The sequence below is a fragment of the Ptychodera flava genome, unplaced genomic scaffold, assembly GCF_041260155.1.
Source record: "Ptychodera flava strain L36383 unplaced genomic scaffold, AS_Pfla_20210202 Scaffold_45__1_contigs__length_1260105_pilon, whole genome shotgun sequence".
In the NCBI taxonomy this organism is placed as follows: Eukaryota; Metazoa; Hemichordata; class Enteropneusta; family Ptychoderidae; genus Ptychodera; species Ptychodera flava.
The window spans coordinates 727,106-745,339 of record NW_027248367.1 but is presented as its reverse complement, the minus strand read 5'-3'; the positions used below and the strand labels follow the sequence as shown (position 1 = coordinate 745,339).

The window sequence follows — 18,234 nt, the reverse complement described above, 5'->3', positions numbered from 1 at the left end:
TGCCAGCAACATTGCCGTCAAGAACCGGGCAAACGTGTTATAATCCGCAATGCCCTGAGTAATCATGTACTATTTAATAAGTATAGTCATTATTTGTAAACCAGCATGAATACTGTTGTGATAAGGTTTCTCCTAAAGCGAAAAGTGAGATCGATTTAAAACATTTGATCTGAAAGTTGAAAAATCCGTTAGATATTTTGGCCGGCCATCGTTGGCTTATTTAGCCAGTTGATCGCGTAGGTGGAGATTTGTATGTGTGCCATCTGTCTGGGAAAGGTCATATCTCCAAAAGCTCTGAATCATCTGCGCAAATTCTGTGATTGGCGTTTCGCCACACTGCCAGAACAGTCACGATCTTCAGGTGAGAACCACTGTTTCTCGTAGGATTTGTGCTGGTGTGGAATGGCATTTTTTCAGTATTAAAGTGACATTAATATATTCAAACCAAAAATTTAGTCAGCACAACTAGGTTAGAGTATGTACGTTACCTAGACACACTCACAGTCGTGAGATCAAATCTTCTGTATATATCAAGAGAAAGACATTTAACGCATATGTGAACATATATTCTGCAACCTCCCAAGAGCGACTTATGAGTAGAGTGTTATTTCAATTGAATTCTACTAAGAAACCTGTCCTGTACCTCTTAGCGCATATTGCACCAACCTCAAACACAAAATACCAGACTAAATACTTTTGAGGCCTATAAGAAGCAGTTGACCAACCACCAACAGTCTCTCCTATTGTCATTAAACCAGTTACCTGGGGACTAGGAATGATTCGATTTCGTAAAATTTCTGTCGAGGAGCAACATATCCATGAAACATTCATGATACATGTGTGTGCTGATAAGAAAATCACCAATCTGATCAGGAGTATTTTACAAATGACTAGTTTTCACAGTCTATAATTCATCTATGTTTGGAAATTATAATTTGTTATATAGTTTAAGAGCGATCAGCAATAGACCTCGACACTCCTAGTAGTTCAAACCATAGACCCTCGAGAAAAACATACAGGGTCTATGTTCAAACAAAGATCTTACACGACGGAATAATGTGTAGTCTTACTGCAGAAAACTTAGAAATATCAAAGTCTGCTAACAATTTTCTCTGGAAACGTTAAAAAGTCTCTCGTTCAAAATAAAAATAGGGCCAAAGTCCCTGAAGCTACTATAGACATGGATACAAAATTAAGTATTTCCTGACTGTATGAAATTATCTCACTAAGGTCATCCTACGGACTTGTAAACCAGTAAGTTCTGTTGAATAAGTTGAGACTGTACGTACTCAGAGAAAGCACACTGAAGACAAATGTTTGAAACTTAAGAAGTTCAAGGTCATCAAAATCATTATAAGGAATCATGTTACACTTTCATTGCACTGTTTACACAGATTGCATAATTGCTATAAATAGCACATGAGGAATCTTACAGCCAAGCTTTACCATAAAAACTATATCACTTTGACCACTCTTTTAATTGACCACTCTATTTATTTCCTCAAAAAGTAATCTTATTTTATCCTTACCAAGTCAACCATAAATGGAAATTAGAACTTTCTCTATCTCTATTTATTTGACCACCCTATCATGACAAACTATTATGAGCAATTTCTTTTAGATAACATAAATGGTGGTTCAGAATATCAAAGTTGGGATTCAGGAAAGTTGCCTTTACATGTTTTAATCCTCCAAGATGGTAAGCATTTCACTATGAACTGTCAAAAAAAGTTAAACTTTCTGATAATTCCACACTAAATTATTTTGGCTTTGATGATTTCCTAATTAATTCAATTATTTAAAATCTTATTAATTATTTTTTTCTGGGTGAATTGATAGGTTTATACAGTACAAGAATTACATACAATGTAAGTCAAATTTTGACCAAAAATGACAAAAAATTCCTTAAAAATACACATTTGCATATTTCATCACAATTTGAACAAATCTAAGTTGGGTTATCCCTAGGGACCTGTATAACAAATAACAAAGCTGTCTGACCAGCGGTTATGAAGAAGAAGATTTTTTACCAAAAACACCTTTTTTGGCATTAATTTGCCTATTTTCAACAATATCAAAAAATTAAAAAAAAACGGTTTCTCAAAATCATATTTTTCATCTACACAACAAATATCAAATCAGTAAGTACTGCGGTTCTCAAGATATTTGAGTGGACGGACGCCTCACAAACGGACATACATACATACATACATACATACATACATACATACATACAGACTGACGACGGACGCCGGACGGATACCCATCCCAATAGCTTCTATAGACTATAGTCTATAGTAGCTAAAAATTATGAGGGTCACGATTGAAATTCACATTATAGAGAAACATATCAACTAAAGATTTTATCTGTCATATCTGAAATAAGGAACTGATGTTACTCATATGTTAAATCTGTGGGGATATACAAGTCGATTTACGACGAAACTGTGAGGACCTTATCTACTCAACAAGGTAGAAAATGTCGAAAGAAGCAGTATACAAGCAAAGGATTGCAAACATTTTAGAGTCTTAATATATGTTCCTTTCCTATAGTCAGTTATGTGAAGTTCAACAACAGTTGATCGACAGGCCGGTATTAGACCGACAATATATGCATAGCACAGGTAACGACAAGGGTAAAGAAGAAACTCATTTATATGTCAAGGCAGTTAACTATTAACAAGAATTCTTTATTCTGTGCAAGATATCAGTTTAAATCTCGATTAAACTTGTCGGTACATTACTTGTTCTTAAAAATATCCCATTGTACATGTTTCCACCGGTGATGGAAGAAGTCGGATTCCATGTCCTATGTGACTATATGATAAGAATAATCTTTGGTCTCAAAATTGAACTTTTTGTTTTATGCATAAGACAAGAATTAAACATGCCACTGTACTTGCAACAAGCTAATAAAATCTATTTAGGGTTAACAACACTGAATAATTTTTTATTTCGTTTTTACTGATTAATAATTCAGTTTTCAAACATGACATTAGTCAACTTTGAAATCTTAAATATTACTTCGAATGAAAAGGCTAGTGTATTTAATAAATGCATCATGTATATCATTTTTGTAAATTTCTTCTTCGTTCGGCAAAGGAAAATTCGAGTGACAATGACAATAATACATGGTCATTATGAACTAATATTTTCGGTGCTGAACGAATAAATATATTCCGAAATCTTATATCACACATTCGGCAAATGTTTCCTTTCTTTTATGCAATAATTTTAGGCGCATTGGCGGTAAAATGGAGTTAACTAATATGATATAAAAATATACACAAAACACGTAATGAAATTTCACAGTAGAAGAGTACATATATGGCAAGGCAATTAACTATTTACTCTGTGTAATAGATTTTATAAATATTGTCAAAACTTAAGAATACATTTATACTTGTATTTTTAAGCTTTGAACGTTTGAGTAAATGATTCCATTAGTTATGGAGAAAATCTGGTTTCATGTTATGTATGCGTGTGTGGTAGAAAAATCGTTCGTTGAGAAATTAAACGGTAAGCGTTTTACGCCTACGACAAAGATAATACATAGAGGTATACAATTAAAATATTTGAAAATCTCGTCAAGTTGTTGTATTTTTCAAAGGTGTTAACAGAAAATCTCGTCATTAAAACGTATAAATAAACCTGGTCTGAGTAACTGAGTGCTAAGCGTGAAAATACGGATAAAATTCCATGGTATTTTTTCGTTCTGCTAAGGGAAACACAGGTGACGTCACGAGCGAGTCACCTAGAGTCAAAAACAAGTTCTTTAAGAGAAGAAACTTACTTGGGGATGATGTATTTATCACATGTACAATCAAAGGTTTCCTTCATTATTTTAGGTAGAGTTGGAGTTTGTTCAAGCTGTTTTACTCCCTGTTTAAAATCATTGTACTGTGACATTCATGCCATTAGCAAGTTGTCAGTTATCGAGGGTGTGAGTATCTAGTGAAGAACTACGTCCACACGGAGAATGCTAGACAATCGTTCGGCATATATTGTTATAGTGAACCTTCATACAATTTCAAGGACATAATAGGTACAGAAAATTCACCATGGCCAAGTTGTTGTATTTTTCAAAGGTGTTAATCAACAGAGTCGGTTGAGCGTATGAACACGGTCACGTTTTCCGAAGCTGAAGACCATCACTCTAAAGTCGAAGAGAAAATTTTATGCTTACTGTACTGCGCAAATGCACTGATACAACTTTACCAGCGTCGATGATTTTTTCCAAAAAATGTCCATCTATATTGACATCGAGCGGAATCCAACTCTACATTTTCGTTGCCCGGGTTACTTTTGTTGTGAAGATATTTATATTATGGTAAGATTACAGGATAAATTGTCACCCAAATTTTGTACTTCTTTTTGCGGTATTATTGGTGTAGTCGGTTGGGTATTAGTGAATGGCAAAACTTTAAGTCAATTATAAACCCTTTGTTAAGTTCAGCAACTTTTCTAGGCTACTTAGCTGACTCAACAGCATTGATGACATGGACGGGACTTGTCGCGACACAGAATTAGAGAATAAATCGTACATTTATTGTTGGAAGAAGATAATATTGGCTTGTGAACGTGACAGTAATCCGTAGAAAAAGGCATTACTTTGTAAGAAAAATATCTCCTGCATGTACAAATAACTACTTTTATGACAACCAGCAACCTACGATTCATTATACATGCGCCTACCTGATGACAGTTTGATGCATGAATGTAAATTATTCAAATGCATTTCATTATGTTTTAACAGACTCCATAGATATGTTGACATCACGTAACATTTCATATGGTTTTGGGAAACACAGGTTAAAACAATCGAAGTTTCAGAGCAAGTGTTGTAAAAGATATAAAGATGAGTAATTATTGTTTACAACATATGAGTGTAAATTGATGCTACTTTTGAATACCTCACTTACAATATCCATATAGCGTATCATTTATTTACAACAACTAAAACGCAACTGTTGCGTGACCTATACTGAATAATTATTTAAGTTTGGCACCTGGCAGATTAGGTACCCCGTCGGGGTTAGTACGTCAGACTTCAATTCATAACCACTCTGCACTCAGTTTGAAACACTCATAGACTTTAAATCTACTTCCTTGCAGGCTGCCGGTGAAGAAAAACTGATTCATCAAGAAGCGCTTTCTCTGTTCTTGTACATGTTGACGCTGCTCTTCACGAGTCTTGTAGAGATGGTGTGTTAAAGGAAATGAAAATAAATGGGTTTTTTTCTTTCTCGTAAGGTCTACAACAGCTGACAGCGGAACACGTTTGCAAAGATAAAAAAAGTTCACAGGGAAATGGTGCTCCAAATCACGATGATTCTAAATGATGTAACACCTCCCAAAGCTCTTGATACCCGGTGTTCAGATCTCGTTAATTATTCAAGACAAGCGTGGTTGTGTCTAAGTTACAAGCATTGATACTGGAAAGCCCAGCCCAGGGAGGGATCATCTGGAGGTGTCGGGTTAAAGCTATAGGCATCATCATCTCCAACATGGCAATTCAGGTAGGCATTGTCGTATGCAGTTTGTCCAGTAAACGTGTAGATGCCGGTTGCTGGGCCATTGATGTTGTTATCGGGTACTTGAAAAGTGACCTGAGAGCCAGCAGCGGTGATTCCACCTGTACTTGCCACCAATGTTGTCAAACCAGGGTTAATACCTGTGTTTGGTATCAGTTGGCAATTTGGATACGATGGGATGATGTCGACGACTGTTAAGTCTACACCATAACTTGTAGCACTCCCTGGTGGAAGGTCGCTTAACGGATTTCCCGCTCGTATTTGGCCGCTACATTTAAACTCGATGCAGGCAGCAGATATCCCTGGCTGACCACCGAACTTGGAGTTGTCTATTCGGACTCCAAACGATTCGCCTTGAACTTCTGGTACGTCACCTGCAGTGCTGGAGACGATAAATCGCCCTTCGTCTGTTCCAATGACAGAGATTTTGATGAAGCACGCCCTCTTTTGATTTCCTTCATAGGCGTACCAAGACAATGGGTCTCGTAGGTCTTCTTCTTCTTGATTTATTGTATTATACTCTACCAAACCTGTTTCTGGCAAGACAAAGGCTACAAAGTTCTCACTTGTGTCAGCGGAGAGACACTTCTGTTCTGCAGTCCATATATCAAAAAACTGCCAGTACAATGGACCATAGTCTTGATTCACGATTACATCATAATCATAGTAAGAATCGTCATAAATCCAGTCATACCAACTGTTGTCATATGCCAACTGGGGTGTGATGCCATCCATGGACGCAAACCCAGATTCATCTCCAGGTTGCGGTAACACAAAGGATTGTAACAGGTCATTCGGCCATACAGCTGGATGGATACCTGCCGGAACGTTGCTTGGGTGAATTGGGGTTAAAGGTTCTAGTCCGTACTTGGCATTGACATAGGTCTGGAATAAGTTTCCACTTCTGTCACACATTGCCATCGAACAAGCACTGCCGTCCTGTGACGTATAACGCCTGCTGAAGTAATACAGTAGGCCCTCACCAAACTGATCGGTGGGATCTGCTGCCACCACCGTGACAAGTGCATTCTGGAGATTACCACTGAAGTTGCTGTCGTCATAAACTCGAACTTTTAAGAAACATATGAACCTTGCCTCCGGTACATCGAAGTTATAATAATCCGTGTCATAACCGATTACATCAATGTTTCCGATAAGGAAATCTTCACTTTGTCGTCTACGTCGTCCACTTTGTGACATTTTTAGAGGACCGATATCATCCCACTGTCCACTGAGACTATTCAATCTCCACAAACGAACACGGTGTTCACCATTATCATCGACATCATTCACGTTAATTCCAGCCTTTGACGCATCGATAGAGACCTGAATTGATTTGTCAATTCGCAACTTGTTTCCATCTGTGTCTTCAAATTTCAATGAAAACATACCGTATGTTCTCAATGGCTGTGAGTTTCCCTCGACGTCTCTTGTAGTCAGATCACTTGGCATGACGTCCACAGCAGTAGGATCGGAAGGGTCGTAAAATGTGACGTCAGCTTCTACGTCGCCAGTGTAGAGACTACCATCTTCTTTGTAAAAAGAGTTTCCTTCAATCTGTAAGTTAGCCTTGGCATCTGCATTACCGAGAACAATGACTGAACGTTGGTCTCCTGGGATGGTGACGGTTTCACTCCTCCTATGAAGTGACACCACAAGATAAACACTAGATTGGTCTTCGTTCAAAGGCAACACCTTCACCGTTTCAGCATAGTAGTTCCAGCGATCTTTAAATCTTAAAACCAGTTTCTTAGTGCCCTTTGGCATTTCAAAATCAAACAAACCATTTTCATCTGTCTGACCGACCTCTTCATCACCAAAGTAGATATACCCACCCACCAGCGGAATGCTAGAGTCCTCCCCTGTACCTGCCGCTCTTCCCCGCACTTTAATTGTTTGTCGTCCACATTGAGTACATCCACAACCAGTTACAACCTGCACTGATATACTGAACAAGTCACACTCAACACTGTGCAATTCAGTGGAAGTTGCCATACAGCAGTATTCCTCTTCATCAGTACATTGAGTTGTGTTTCCCAGCATACCAGGACATCTCTCTCCTGAACACCTTCCAACGCTGTAGTAGCCTGCATTACCAGCGGAGGAACATCCTTCTGGTAATTTCATCATGTAGGCAAGAGGCTTAGAATGGCATACCGCTCCAGCTCCTAATGACGTCATATAAAAATACAGGAGTTTGTAATTAAATTTAAAAAGGTGGTACATGCAAATATACAGAAAGTGGAATAGCATCAAAATCATTCATATACACTTCTCTGCTAGTGTATTTAGATATGTCTCCAAGTATAAAACTCCAAAAAATTCCTAAATGGTGACCGAAAGTGATCCTTGCTTACAGAGCAGGTTGACTTAACAGCTGCTAATACACCTCAGACTCAAGATTCCAGTTTTATCAACATTTTTCCAGTAAAATTGTCAGCGATTCACAAATTTAAAGTACAGGCGTATTTGTCTCGGAGTGTGCCACACTATTAGTAAATAAAGGATAAAGCCGAGTACGAGGGCTCTTCTGGTATATAAAGTCCAACCCAACAATAAAATGTCGAGGCCGCAGGCCAAGACATTTTATCGTAGGGTTGGACTTTATATACCGGAAGAGCCCGAGTACGAGGGTTTTATCCGACTTAAAAACTATCGCCCCTAACTGATATATTTTCGTGTTCAATGTGTTTACGTCAACCGTCACCTTTGTCAATGTAACATTTTTAGGATATGAATTAAAATTTTTATTTGTGAAATAGCCTTCCAATGTAATGGAACATCCTATAAATGCCCTAGGGCACATTATATAAATGCCCTAGGGCACAGCAGATTTTGTGTTGCAGCTGGTTTCCGCTGTGTTACCAAATTTGAATATTAAAACGTACCAGATGTCTACAGAATATGACATGTTCACTTTTGATTGGACAGTACTTTACTACGGCGCTGTCATTCGTTTCTGGAATTTGGTGACCAAGGCTTTATGAGTAGATAAAACACCCTGAATTGAGCACTCTGATTGGTCAATCAACAGTAGATAGTTTTTAAGTATAGGATAAAGCCCGAGTACGAGGGCTCTTCTGGTATATAAAGTCCAACCCAACGATAAAATGTCGAGGCCGCAGGCCGAGACATTTTATCGTAGGGTTGGACTTTATATACCAGAAGAGCCCGAGTACGAGGGTTTTATCCGACTTAAAAACTATCGCCCCTAACTGATATATTTTCGTTTTCAATGTGTTTACGTCAACCGTCCCCTTTGTCAATGTAACATGTTTAGGATATGAATTAAAACTTTTATTTGTGAAATAGCCTTCCAATGTAATGGAACATCCTATAAGTGCCCTAGGGCACATTATATAAATGCCCAAGGGCACAGCAGATTTTGTGTTGCAGCTGGTTTCCGCTGTGTTACAAATTTGAATATTAAAACGTACCAGATGTCTACAGAATATGACATGTTCACTTTTGATTGGACACTACTTTACTACGGCGCTGTCATTCGTTTCTGGAATTTGGTGACCAAGGCTTTACGAGTAGATAAAACACCCTGAATTGAGCACTCTGATTGGTCAATCAACAGTAGATAGTTTTTAATAAATCATAAACAGCTGAGATTTAGCTTTTAATTGACCAAAGCTTCATCCAGGCCAAAACTCTAAGGAACATTTTACAGACATCGCATGATGTTTTTCAGTCCTACGGGGAACATCTTATGCAGAATCGATGTCTTTGGCTGGAACATTCTTCGTTTATATGTCGTTATTTTCATAAACTATCGCAGTGGCATAAATAAAGCCTCGGGGATTACATATCGAAGTGATCTAAAAGACAGTAATTGTGAATTTTACCGTTGATGAACAATGTTGCGGGTTGCGAGTATTGTGCACCAGCATCGTTATTTGCTCTGCATGTGTACTGACCACCGTCAGATAACTCCAGGTTGGGCAACGTCATCGAGTTCTCAAAGTACTGTTCGAAAGTCAGAATATCGCCATCTTTGAACCTAAGAGGAAATTAACAGGGGAAAATTTTAAGTAAGTTTAGTGTTTGATGAAGATTAAGAAATAACGACTGTTTACCAAATTTAGTGTGAGGCTTTTCAGAGTAGCCATTACATACGGGTTACCGGCAGCCAATATTCGTGTGAAGCAATCAGTCGCAAATGAATATAAATAATGAAGACTTATCCTACAGATTGCACTACCTTTCTGCTTTCACATAATCTATCTTCTCTCGTTTAGTAATACATATCTACCGCAGGATACTCAATTAAATACAATTTTGTGCTCCATTAAAACGAAGCTAGATGTATCAGTTTCAGATTATTTTGTAACATTTTAGCATATAATGCAATAAACAATAATACCATAAAACTGAAAACATCGAAGTAACGTCTTTATAATATCACTCACTCACCATTCATAATAGCTTGGAGGAGGAACTCCATGTGCTTCACAACAAAGAGTTACACTTTGACCTTGTAGTCGGACTTTGGACTGGGGGTGTTCTGTTATTACCGGTGATTCTGAGGATGAAGGTCAAATTAATCTGCTAAGGGACGGGGCAATTCTAACCAAGAGGGAGGGTGCACTAATAACAGAAGAAAGTACATCTTAGTTTTTCCCCTTAATGAAATAAAAATGACTTAAACCTCGCAAAAATTTCAAACAACAACGACACTCCCCCGAGAAATTGCAGCATGTCAAAGATTAAAAATGATCCTCCGCGTTGTTTCCTTGCAGCACCCTCCTCCCTCTAAAAATCTTTCTTTCCCTAAAGAGCCCTCAGCCATAGACCCTACGATGAGATGTTGTCGCCAGAGTCTGAGTGACAACTTCATTTGTGCAAGATAGAAAACGTGGTTTTCCATTAACATCACAAAAACGGATTTAAAAAACCAATATTGGGGTGTTTTCTTTGGGAACCTAATTTATAATCAGCAGAACAATGTGTTCTTTTCCAGGATGGAGAAAGAAAATAATAATTGTCGATTAAGATTTTGTAAAACTGCACCCCCCCCCTTGATAAATGTTTTCATTGACTTGTACGAAGACATTTGAATGGATAGTTCAGTTAATATGACAAAATACACAGGTTGAGTGAAAAAGTCTGCAACATCTCAATAGATCCTAAAATAATTTCTCGGCAGATTTCAGTTTTTGTCATCATAAAGTGCTCAACTAATTTTTTATTTTCCGAATTTGATTTTGATTGAGTATGCTTAATTCCTATGATGTATCAAGTAAAAATATGCCGAATTTTACGGTGAAGCAGCAAAATTTGGTAAGCTGAACAAACCTCATGGCTGTGAAGACTTTATCAATATCTCTTTAACTACTGAAATCCAATATAGATATCATCTAAACACGATTGGAACTAATTTGGGATAAATTGGATGGTAAAGTAATGTCGATTTAATCTGCAATGCAAGCTAATCTTCTTTTCTTATTAAGTTATACACTTGTTTTTATGAGTAATTTGTAATATTGCAACATTCAGCTATAAAGCATGTAACACTTTTGAGAAATTTGAAAAATATAAGCTCCAATTATCCAAAATTAGTTCCAGTCCTGTTTCTATCAAAAGTACATGTGACGGTGCTAATCTGTCACGTACCTTGTCGACTCAATTCAATAGTAAGCAAGTCCAAGTCTCGCTTCTTCCGTGATTCTGAAAATGTTACTTCCCTGACGAATTTTTCCCTTTCCACAATCAATATATAGTCATTCACGCATACACCTTCAAGCATGAAGTGCCCAGTGTCGTTCGAATGACCAATGGCCTCGAGTGGATATTCTGCTCTGTATATGATAGCGCCCTCTAAAGGTTTCCCGTACACATCTTGGACAATGCCATCAACAGTGTCACCATCACAAATACAAAATAAACATAGAGGATCCAGCTGCCCCATAGAGCAAGTTTGTGAACAATCTAAAAAATAAAATGTGACATTTCTGAATATATTTCTTGATTTAACTTTTCTCACAACAGACAGGTAAGCTTATGTACTGTCATAGATCTTTACATCAGGAAAAAATACCATACATTTTCCGCAAGGCCAGTTTGGACAAGCAGTAAGAGAATTTTGCTTTGTTTTAACAAAAAGTAATGAGAATATTATAAAATGTTACAGTTTCTGTCCCTCAATAAGTGTACGAGAACATATCGCTGAAAGAAAGAAACACGATTAACCTAAAGCCATATCGACATTAAAGGATAATTGCAGCACTGCCAATGGAAGCACAAGCAAATGTTGTTCAAAATGCCATCATTTGTCATTTCATTTAGTCCAACTTTTTGATGGCAATATGAAATCTCTCACGAAATATTTTCGTAAAGCTTCGCTCCCCCCTTTTCGACCCTCTCCGATTTGGCTTCTAGGTCACTTCAGCCTTTATTTCGTTTCTGCAACACACCATTTAATTTTTTGTGCAGAAAAATGCATTTTCTCATGACGCCATTTTCGGGTAAAGTTCTATAGGTTGTTACTAGGGAAGACCTTATGCCCTACCTGGACAGTTCCAGCCACCACAGGTCCGTGACTGTGTTGGATTACCAACACATGTCTTTGTCTCGTCACTTGAGTAACATGTCCTTGAACGTATCTGGCTTCCACCACCACACGTGACGTCACAGGCAGACCATTCACCCCAGGTTACCCAGCCTGTGCTTCCTACTCAACACATATATACGATGCGTATTTTCAGAGAAACAGGGAGAGACAGAGAGACAGACAGACAGACAGACAGACAGAGACACAGACAGAGAAACAGACAGAGAATGAGAGAGAGAGAGAGAGAGAGAGAGAGAGAGAGAGAGAGACAGAGAGAGAGAGAGAGAGAGAGAGAGAGAGAGAGAGAGAGAGAGAGAGAGAGAGAGAGAATGTATGGACCCCGGGATGGACGGGTGGATGGAAGGAGAGAGCATGAGTAAGAAGGAGGTAGATAAAGAGACATAGTCAGAGGGAGATAGAGACACAAGGACAGAAACAGAGAAAAAAGACCGACAAAGAGTCAGAGAGATAGACAAAGAAGCTCTCACAGATACACAAAAGCAAACCGACAAACATACGGGGACAGACAGACAGAAAAGAGACGGACAATACACGAACGGAGAAGTATCATGGCTAGTGTAAGAAACTGTAGATTGTTTAGAGATAAAAACAGGTGAATTGGGAATATACTAAGTATGAAATTTTACATTAATATTAATAAAACGACTTTCATATTTCATCTTGGTTGGCCTTTCTTTCTTTTCTGCAATACTTGATAAAAAGGATAAGGCAGCCGTCATTACTTACGGCCGGGGGTCGGAGGAATTTCATGGGAAACTCCGAAATTTCGAGTACCCCCTGCCAACAATGATGAATTTGAGTACCCCCCTCTCTAACTCAGAATTTTGACTGACTCCCCAAACTTAGAAAAGTTTAATACCAATACATGTATTTTTAAAATGTACAAAAATACAAAAATAGTAAAGACCTTTCAAATCTGATATACCTTGCTAAATTATCATCGGTTATCTCATGACGGTTGAAAAAGGTGAAACCAACAAAATGAAATTCGAAGTTACAACAAAATAAAAGCTAATGCTAAAACCAGTATCCAACCATATAGTAGGGTATGTGATAGGGTTTTCACTAGGATATCTGACTGGATAGAATTTGAAAGTACGGTGGGAGGGGGGGGGTTGGCGAAAGGCTGATTGGAATAAGAGGGGCTCTTCCCTATCTTGTATGGAAAATGTTGAGAAATTGACGTGTGCAAAGGTGCAGTCTGCTGCAATCTGAGAGGTTTGAATTAGTTATTTTTTACTAAGTAATAACACTGTTAGAACATCCCCAGGGGGGATAGCACGAGAGGGGGTACCATTCCTTCCGTCGATCCTTTCAATTTCGTGATCTTTCTAAATGAGCCTTTCATTATATAAGACATTTCCAGCCATAAATTATGGTTCCAACACTTTATCAAACCAAAGATGATGGCATTTGACGTCATCATTCGTGCCAGGCTGTTCTACAGTATCTCGTCCACTCACTATACGTTGAATGGTTTAGTCTGTTCGTTCTGTGTAACAAAGCTGTTCTATTGTGAAGAATGAATGCAACATTCTTTTACTGACTGATGAAAGTGGGTCGCGATTATAAATATTCTTTTGTCAGTCAGTCACTAGAAAGACGTTCTTTCTTTACACATTGGCTGCTGCAGCATGATTCATAACATTGGAGGTCATGACCTGACTGCTTCATTGTGCTAAGTGAAATGTACAGATCCTTCTCCTATTCCTCATCAATTCTATGGAACAAACTGCCAGCTCCTATTCGATCAGCCCGGACATTCGCACCTTCAGATTTATGCTCAAGACTCATTTCTTCAAGAGAGCTTACTTGTGACCTAGTGTAAAGCGCCAGTGAACATTGCTGATGGATACTAGGCGCTATGTAAATTATTTAACCTATCTATCCTATCCTATGTAAAGTTTGTGTAATTCGCTAAACCCCCAGTGTAGCTTGTACTTCGAAACGGACACTCCATAACAGATCTATTTTCATTTAAATTTTAAGGAAATGGTCATAAAACCAAACAACATAAACAAATTACAAATTATGCCCAACCCAAGACCAGATATGTACCGTTAGAAAGCCGCTTGACACTTACACACATTATCCTTGCTAAACAATCACACGTAAAAATGTTTTGTGGATTCTTACAATGCAAGATGAACAGAAATTTACGCATCTGCTGACATTTTCGTATTCAGTGTTTTGCTAAGAAAGTATATAATTACTATTTATTTCCCTACCCACCGTCATGGCCATATCTTTTGACATTGTATTTTGACAGAAAGTAATAGTACGAGAATAAAGGGAATGAAGTGAAAATAACATCAAAGCTTATAGTCCGTGGGCTGGAGGGGCCAACCGTGCAACCCCCTCCCCCATAAACCTACTACATGGGTATTTTTTTGTTCTTTGGGATCTGCTGAACTAGAAAAAAGATGTTAACATTGGATATTTTGGGATGCACTACCTGTCTGCACTGGCTTTTGATTTGTATGTACCGCAAAAAATGGCGAAAAATGGGTAGGGGTAGGGGGTACTATATCCTCCCCTAAATTGTGTAAACTAGCATGAAATAGCACAAACCTTACATTTTTGGAAAGCTCAGATACTGATCTTTCTGAGGAATACCAACTTTAGCAAAATTAATTTGTGTACATAGAATAGGACGACTTTAAAATGAATTTTTTTGACAATTTTGAAATTTTTTACCCAAAATACCATGTAACAATTGTGATTTACTTTTTATTAAGCAAAATTTTCACAACTTTTTGTGTTTAAATTATTTATTCCGACATATTAAACAAGAAAAAAGTGTTAACATCAGATATTTAACTATACACTACTTCTCTGGCGTCAATTTTGAATTGCGTGTATCTGTATGGGGTGTACAAAAGCTGGGGGTAGGGGTACAACATTCTTTCCTTGATGAAGTTAACTGGCTTGAAATGCCATAACCTTATAGTTTTAGAAAGCTTAGATACTGGTCTTTCTAAAATGCATAAGGTTTTAGTAAAAAAAATATGACGTCATAGAATTGGATAACTTTAAATCGATTTTTTTTCTGGTAATTCCGCAATTTTAACGGAAAGAAAATACGATAACTATTGTTTCCTCCCAATGAAGCAATCAAACAGCTTTATGGATGTTATTACTATTGCAATGTGCTGAAGAAGAAAATAAATGTCAAAATTGGGTATTTACAATGAATTATTGTCTCTACTCATTAAAATTGCAAGTTTTGCTACATTGGTATATCGTGAATGGTCATTTTATTGTTATGCAATGAACTAATGCACAGGCTTAAAAAGAAGACTTTAAAACGCACACACATAGTCATATTTCCATTTTCTCCTAAAGTAAATAGATTGTTGATGACTATCTATTTTTATAATTTACTTTTTAATATTTTTTATAAATTAATTTTGATAAGACGTATTTGGAAAATTGTCTATGCCTCCTTGTCTTACTTATACAGCAAGCATACTAGCAATCTATTAGGCCTTGGGCTAAAGAGGGCGTCTACGTGTACACCCCCCCACCGCACTGGATAACAAACCTGTATTTTTCAGAAGCCTTGGGATCCCTAGAATAGTAAATAGGATTTTAACAGACAAAATATAGAGACTCAATAGCTGTTACGGTCATGTTTAATGAAGGGTACCTCAAAATCACGATTTTGTGACCCACATGGATTTTGTCAAACCTGTCTTCATATACGTCATCTGCTGAGCTTACTGTTTAACATGACCTGGCTTATGGGGTATCATTAGAACGGTGATTTATTCTTCTTGAAAATGGTATATAGAAATATGTAATATCTTCTATAGTTTTCATGAAATAGGGCCATAATTTACCCCATATCCCAAAGTTTATGTCGCAAATTACTGTCAAAACTAATCTAAATTCTACCAATTATTTATTTACCAAATATATTAAATATTACATTATGTCGGTTGCTTTTTTGCAAAAATTGTCTTTCCAATGATAGCCCATAAGATAGGTTAGAGTAAAAAGTAAGATCAGAAGATGACTTACAAGATGACACATTTACAAAAACACATACGAGTGGGCAAGACTGTGACTTTACGGTACCCTTCAAAACATGACAGCAGCAACCATTCAATCCCAGTATTTTGTCTGTTAAAAGTCTATCTCATATTTGTGACATGTCCCTGTAGCAAATAAAACAGATTTCATACAAATCATTGTCTTTTGTAATATGTCTAGGTAAAAGTTTGGTAGAATTTGAAATCAGTAGTGACAGTAATTTGCAATATAAACTTAGGGGTATGGGGTAAGTTTTGGTCGTATTTCCTGAACACTAAAGAAGATATTGTATATTACAATATGTTATATCAAAGGAAAAAAAACCTTTTTAATGATACCCCAATAGCCAACGTATGTTACAAAAATAAGCTCAGCAGATGACTTACAATAAGACAGGTTAAACAAAAACGTATGTGAGTTGGCAATACCATGATTTTGTGGTACCCTTCAAAATATTACTGTTACAGCTACAGCATCACAATATTTTTTCTGTTAAAAGTTCGTTTCAAGTTTCTAACATGAACCTGTAGCAAATAAACTAAATTTAATACAAATCATTGCCCTTTGTATTATGTCCCGGTAAATAGTTGGCAGAATTTGAGATTAGTTTTGACTGTAATTTGGAACATGAAACTTTGGGGTGTGGAGTAAGTTGTGGTCCTATTTCATAAAACCGTTAAAGATATTGCATATTGCAATATATTATTTTAAAGAAGAGTAAATTAACTTTCTAATGATGCCCAACTTGCTACGTTATAATAAAAAATAAGCTCAGTAGGCGACTTACAAGAAGACAGCATTTAACGAAAATGTATGCGAGTTGGCAATACTGTGATTTTGCAGTACCATTCAAAATATGACTGTTACAGCTACAGCATCCGGATATTTTTGTGTTAAAAGTTTATTTCGAGTTTCTAACATGTACCTGTATCAAATAAAACAATTTGATACAAAGCATTGCCTTTTGTATAATGTCTAGGTAAATAATTGGTAGAATTTAAGATTAGTTTTGACAGTAATTTACGACATAAAACTTTGGGGTATGGGGTAAGATTTGGTCCTATTTCATGAAAACTATAGAAGATATTGTATATTACAATATGTCATTTTAAAGCCAAATAAATTGTCTTTCTAATGACAGCCCATAAGCTTGGTTCTGGTAAAATGTAAGCTGAGCAGATGACTTACAAGACGACACATTTAACAAAAAACATATGCGAGTCAGTAATACACTGACTTCACGGTACCCTTCAAAACATGCAAGTAACAGTCATTCAATCCCAATATTTTGTCTGTTAAAAGTCTAACTCATATTTTTGACATGTCCTTGTACCAAATAAAATATATTTTATACAAAGCATTGCCTTTTGTAAAGTGTCTAGGAAAATAATTGGTAGAATTTGACATTAGTTTTGACTGTAACTTGCAACATAAAACTTTGGGGTATGGGGTAAGTTTTGGTCTCATTTCATGAAAACTATAGAATATATTGCATATTGCAATATATCATTTTAAAGAAAAGTAAATTAACTTTCAAATGATACCGCATATGTCTCTTTATTTTCAAAATAAGGTCAGCAGAAGACTTACAAGAAGACAGGTTTAACAAACACGAATTTGATTCAGTAATACTGTGATTTTGCGGAACCCTTCAAAATATGACTATTACAGCTACAGGATACCAATACTTTTTCTGTCAAAAGTTTATTTCAGGTTTCTAACATGTACCTGTAGCAAATAACACAAAGTTCATACACAGCATTGCCCTTTGTATTATGTCAAGGTAAATAATTGGTAGAATTTAGATTAGTGTTGACAGTAATTTGCGACATAAACTTTGGGATATGGGATAAATTATGGCCCTATTTCATGAAAACTATAGAAGATATTACATATTGCTATATACCATTTTCAAGAAGAATAAATCACCGTTCTAATGATACCCCATAAGCCAGGTCATGTTAAACAGTAAGCTCAGCAGATGACGTACATGAAGACAGGTTTGACAAAAATCCATGTGGGTCACAAAATCGTGATTTTGTGGTACCCTTCAAAACATGACCGTAACAGCTATTGAGTCCCTATATT

General features: G+C 36.9%; 1 protein-coding gene across 1 annotated transcript; it reads right to left on the bottom strand.

Annotated features, from left to right (window-relative positions):
- Positions 1-2,677: 2,677 nt before the first annotated feature.
- On the bottom strand, positions 2,678-12,208 carry LOC139128149 (cartilage intermediate layer protein 1-like). The gene is made up of 5 exons (XM_070693986.1): positions 12,049-12,208; positions 11,154-11,468; positions 9,954-10,062; positions 9,386-9,540; positions 2,678-7,702 (listed from the first exon to the last, which is right to left on the bottom strand). Exons 2-5 carry the CDS (start codon positions 11,446-11,448, stop codon positions 5,421-5,423), a joined length of 2,841 nt encoding a protein of 946 aa, XP_070550087.1. The 5' UTR covers positions 11,449-11,468; positions 12,049-12,208; the 3' UTR covers positions 2,678-5,420.
- Positions 12,209-18,234: the final 6,026 nt, after the last annotated feature.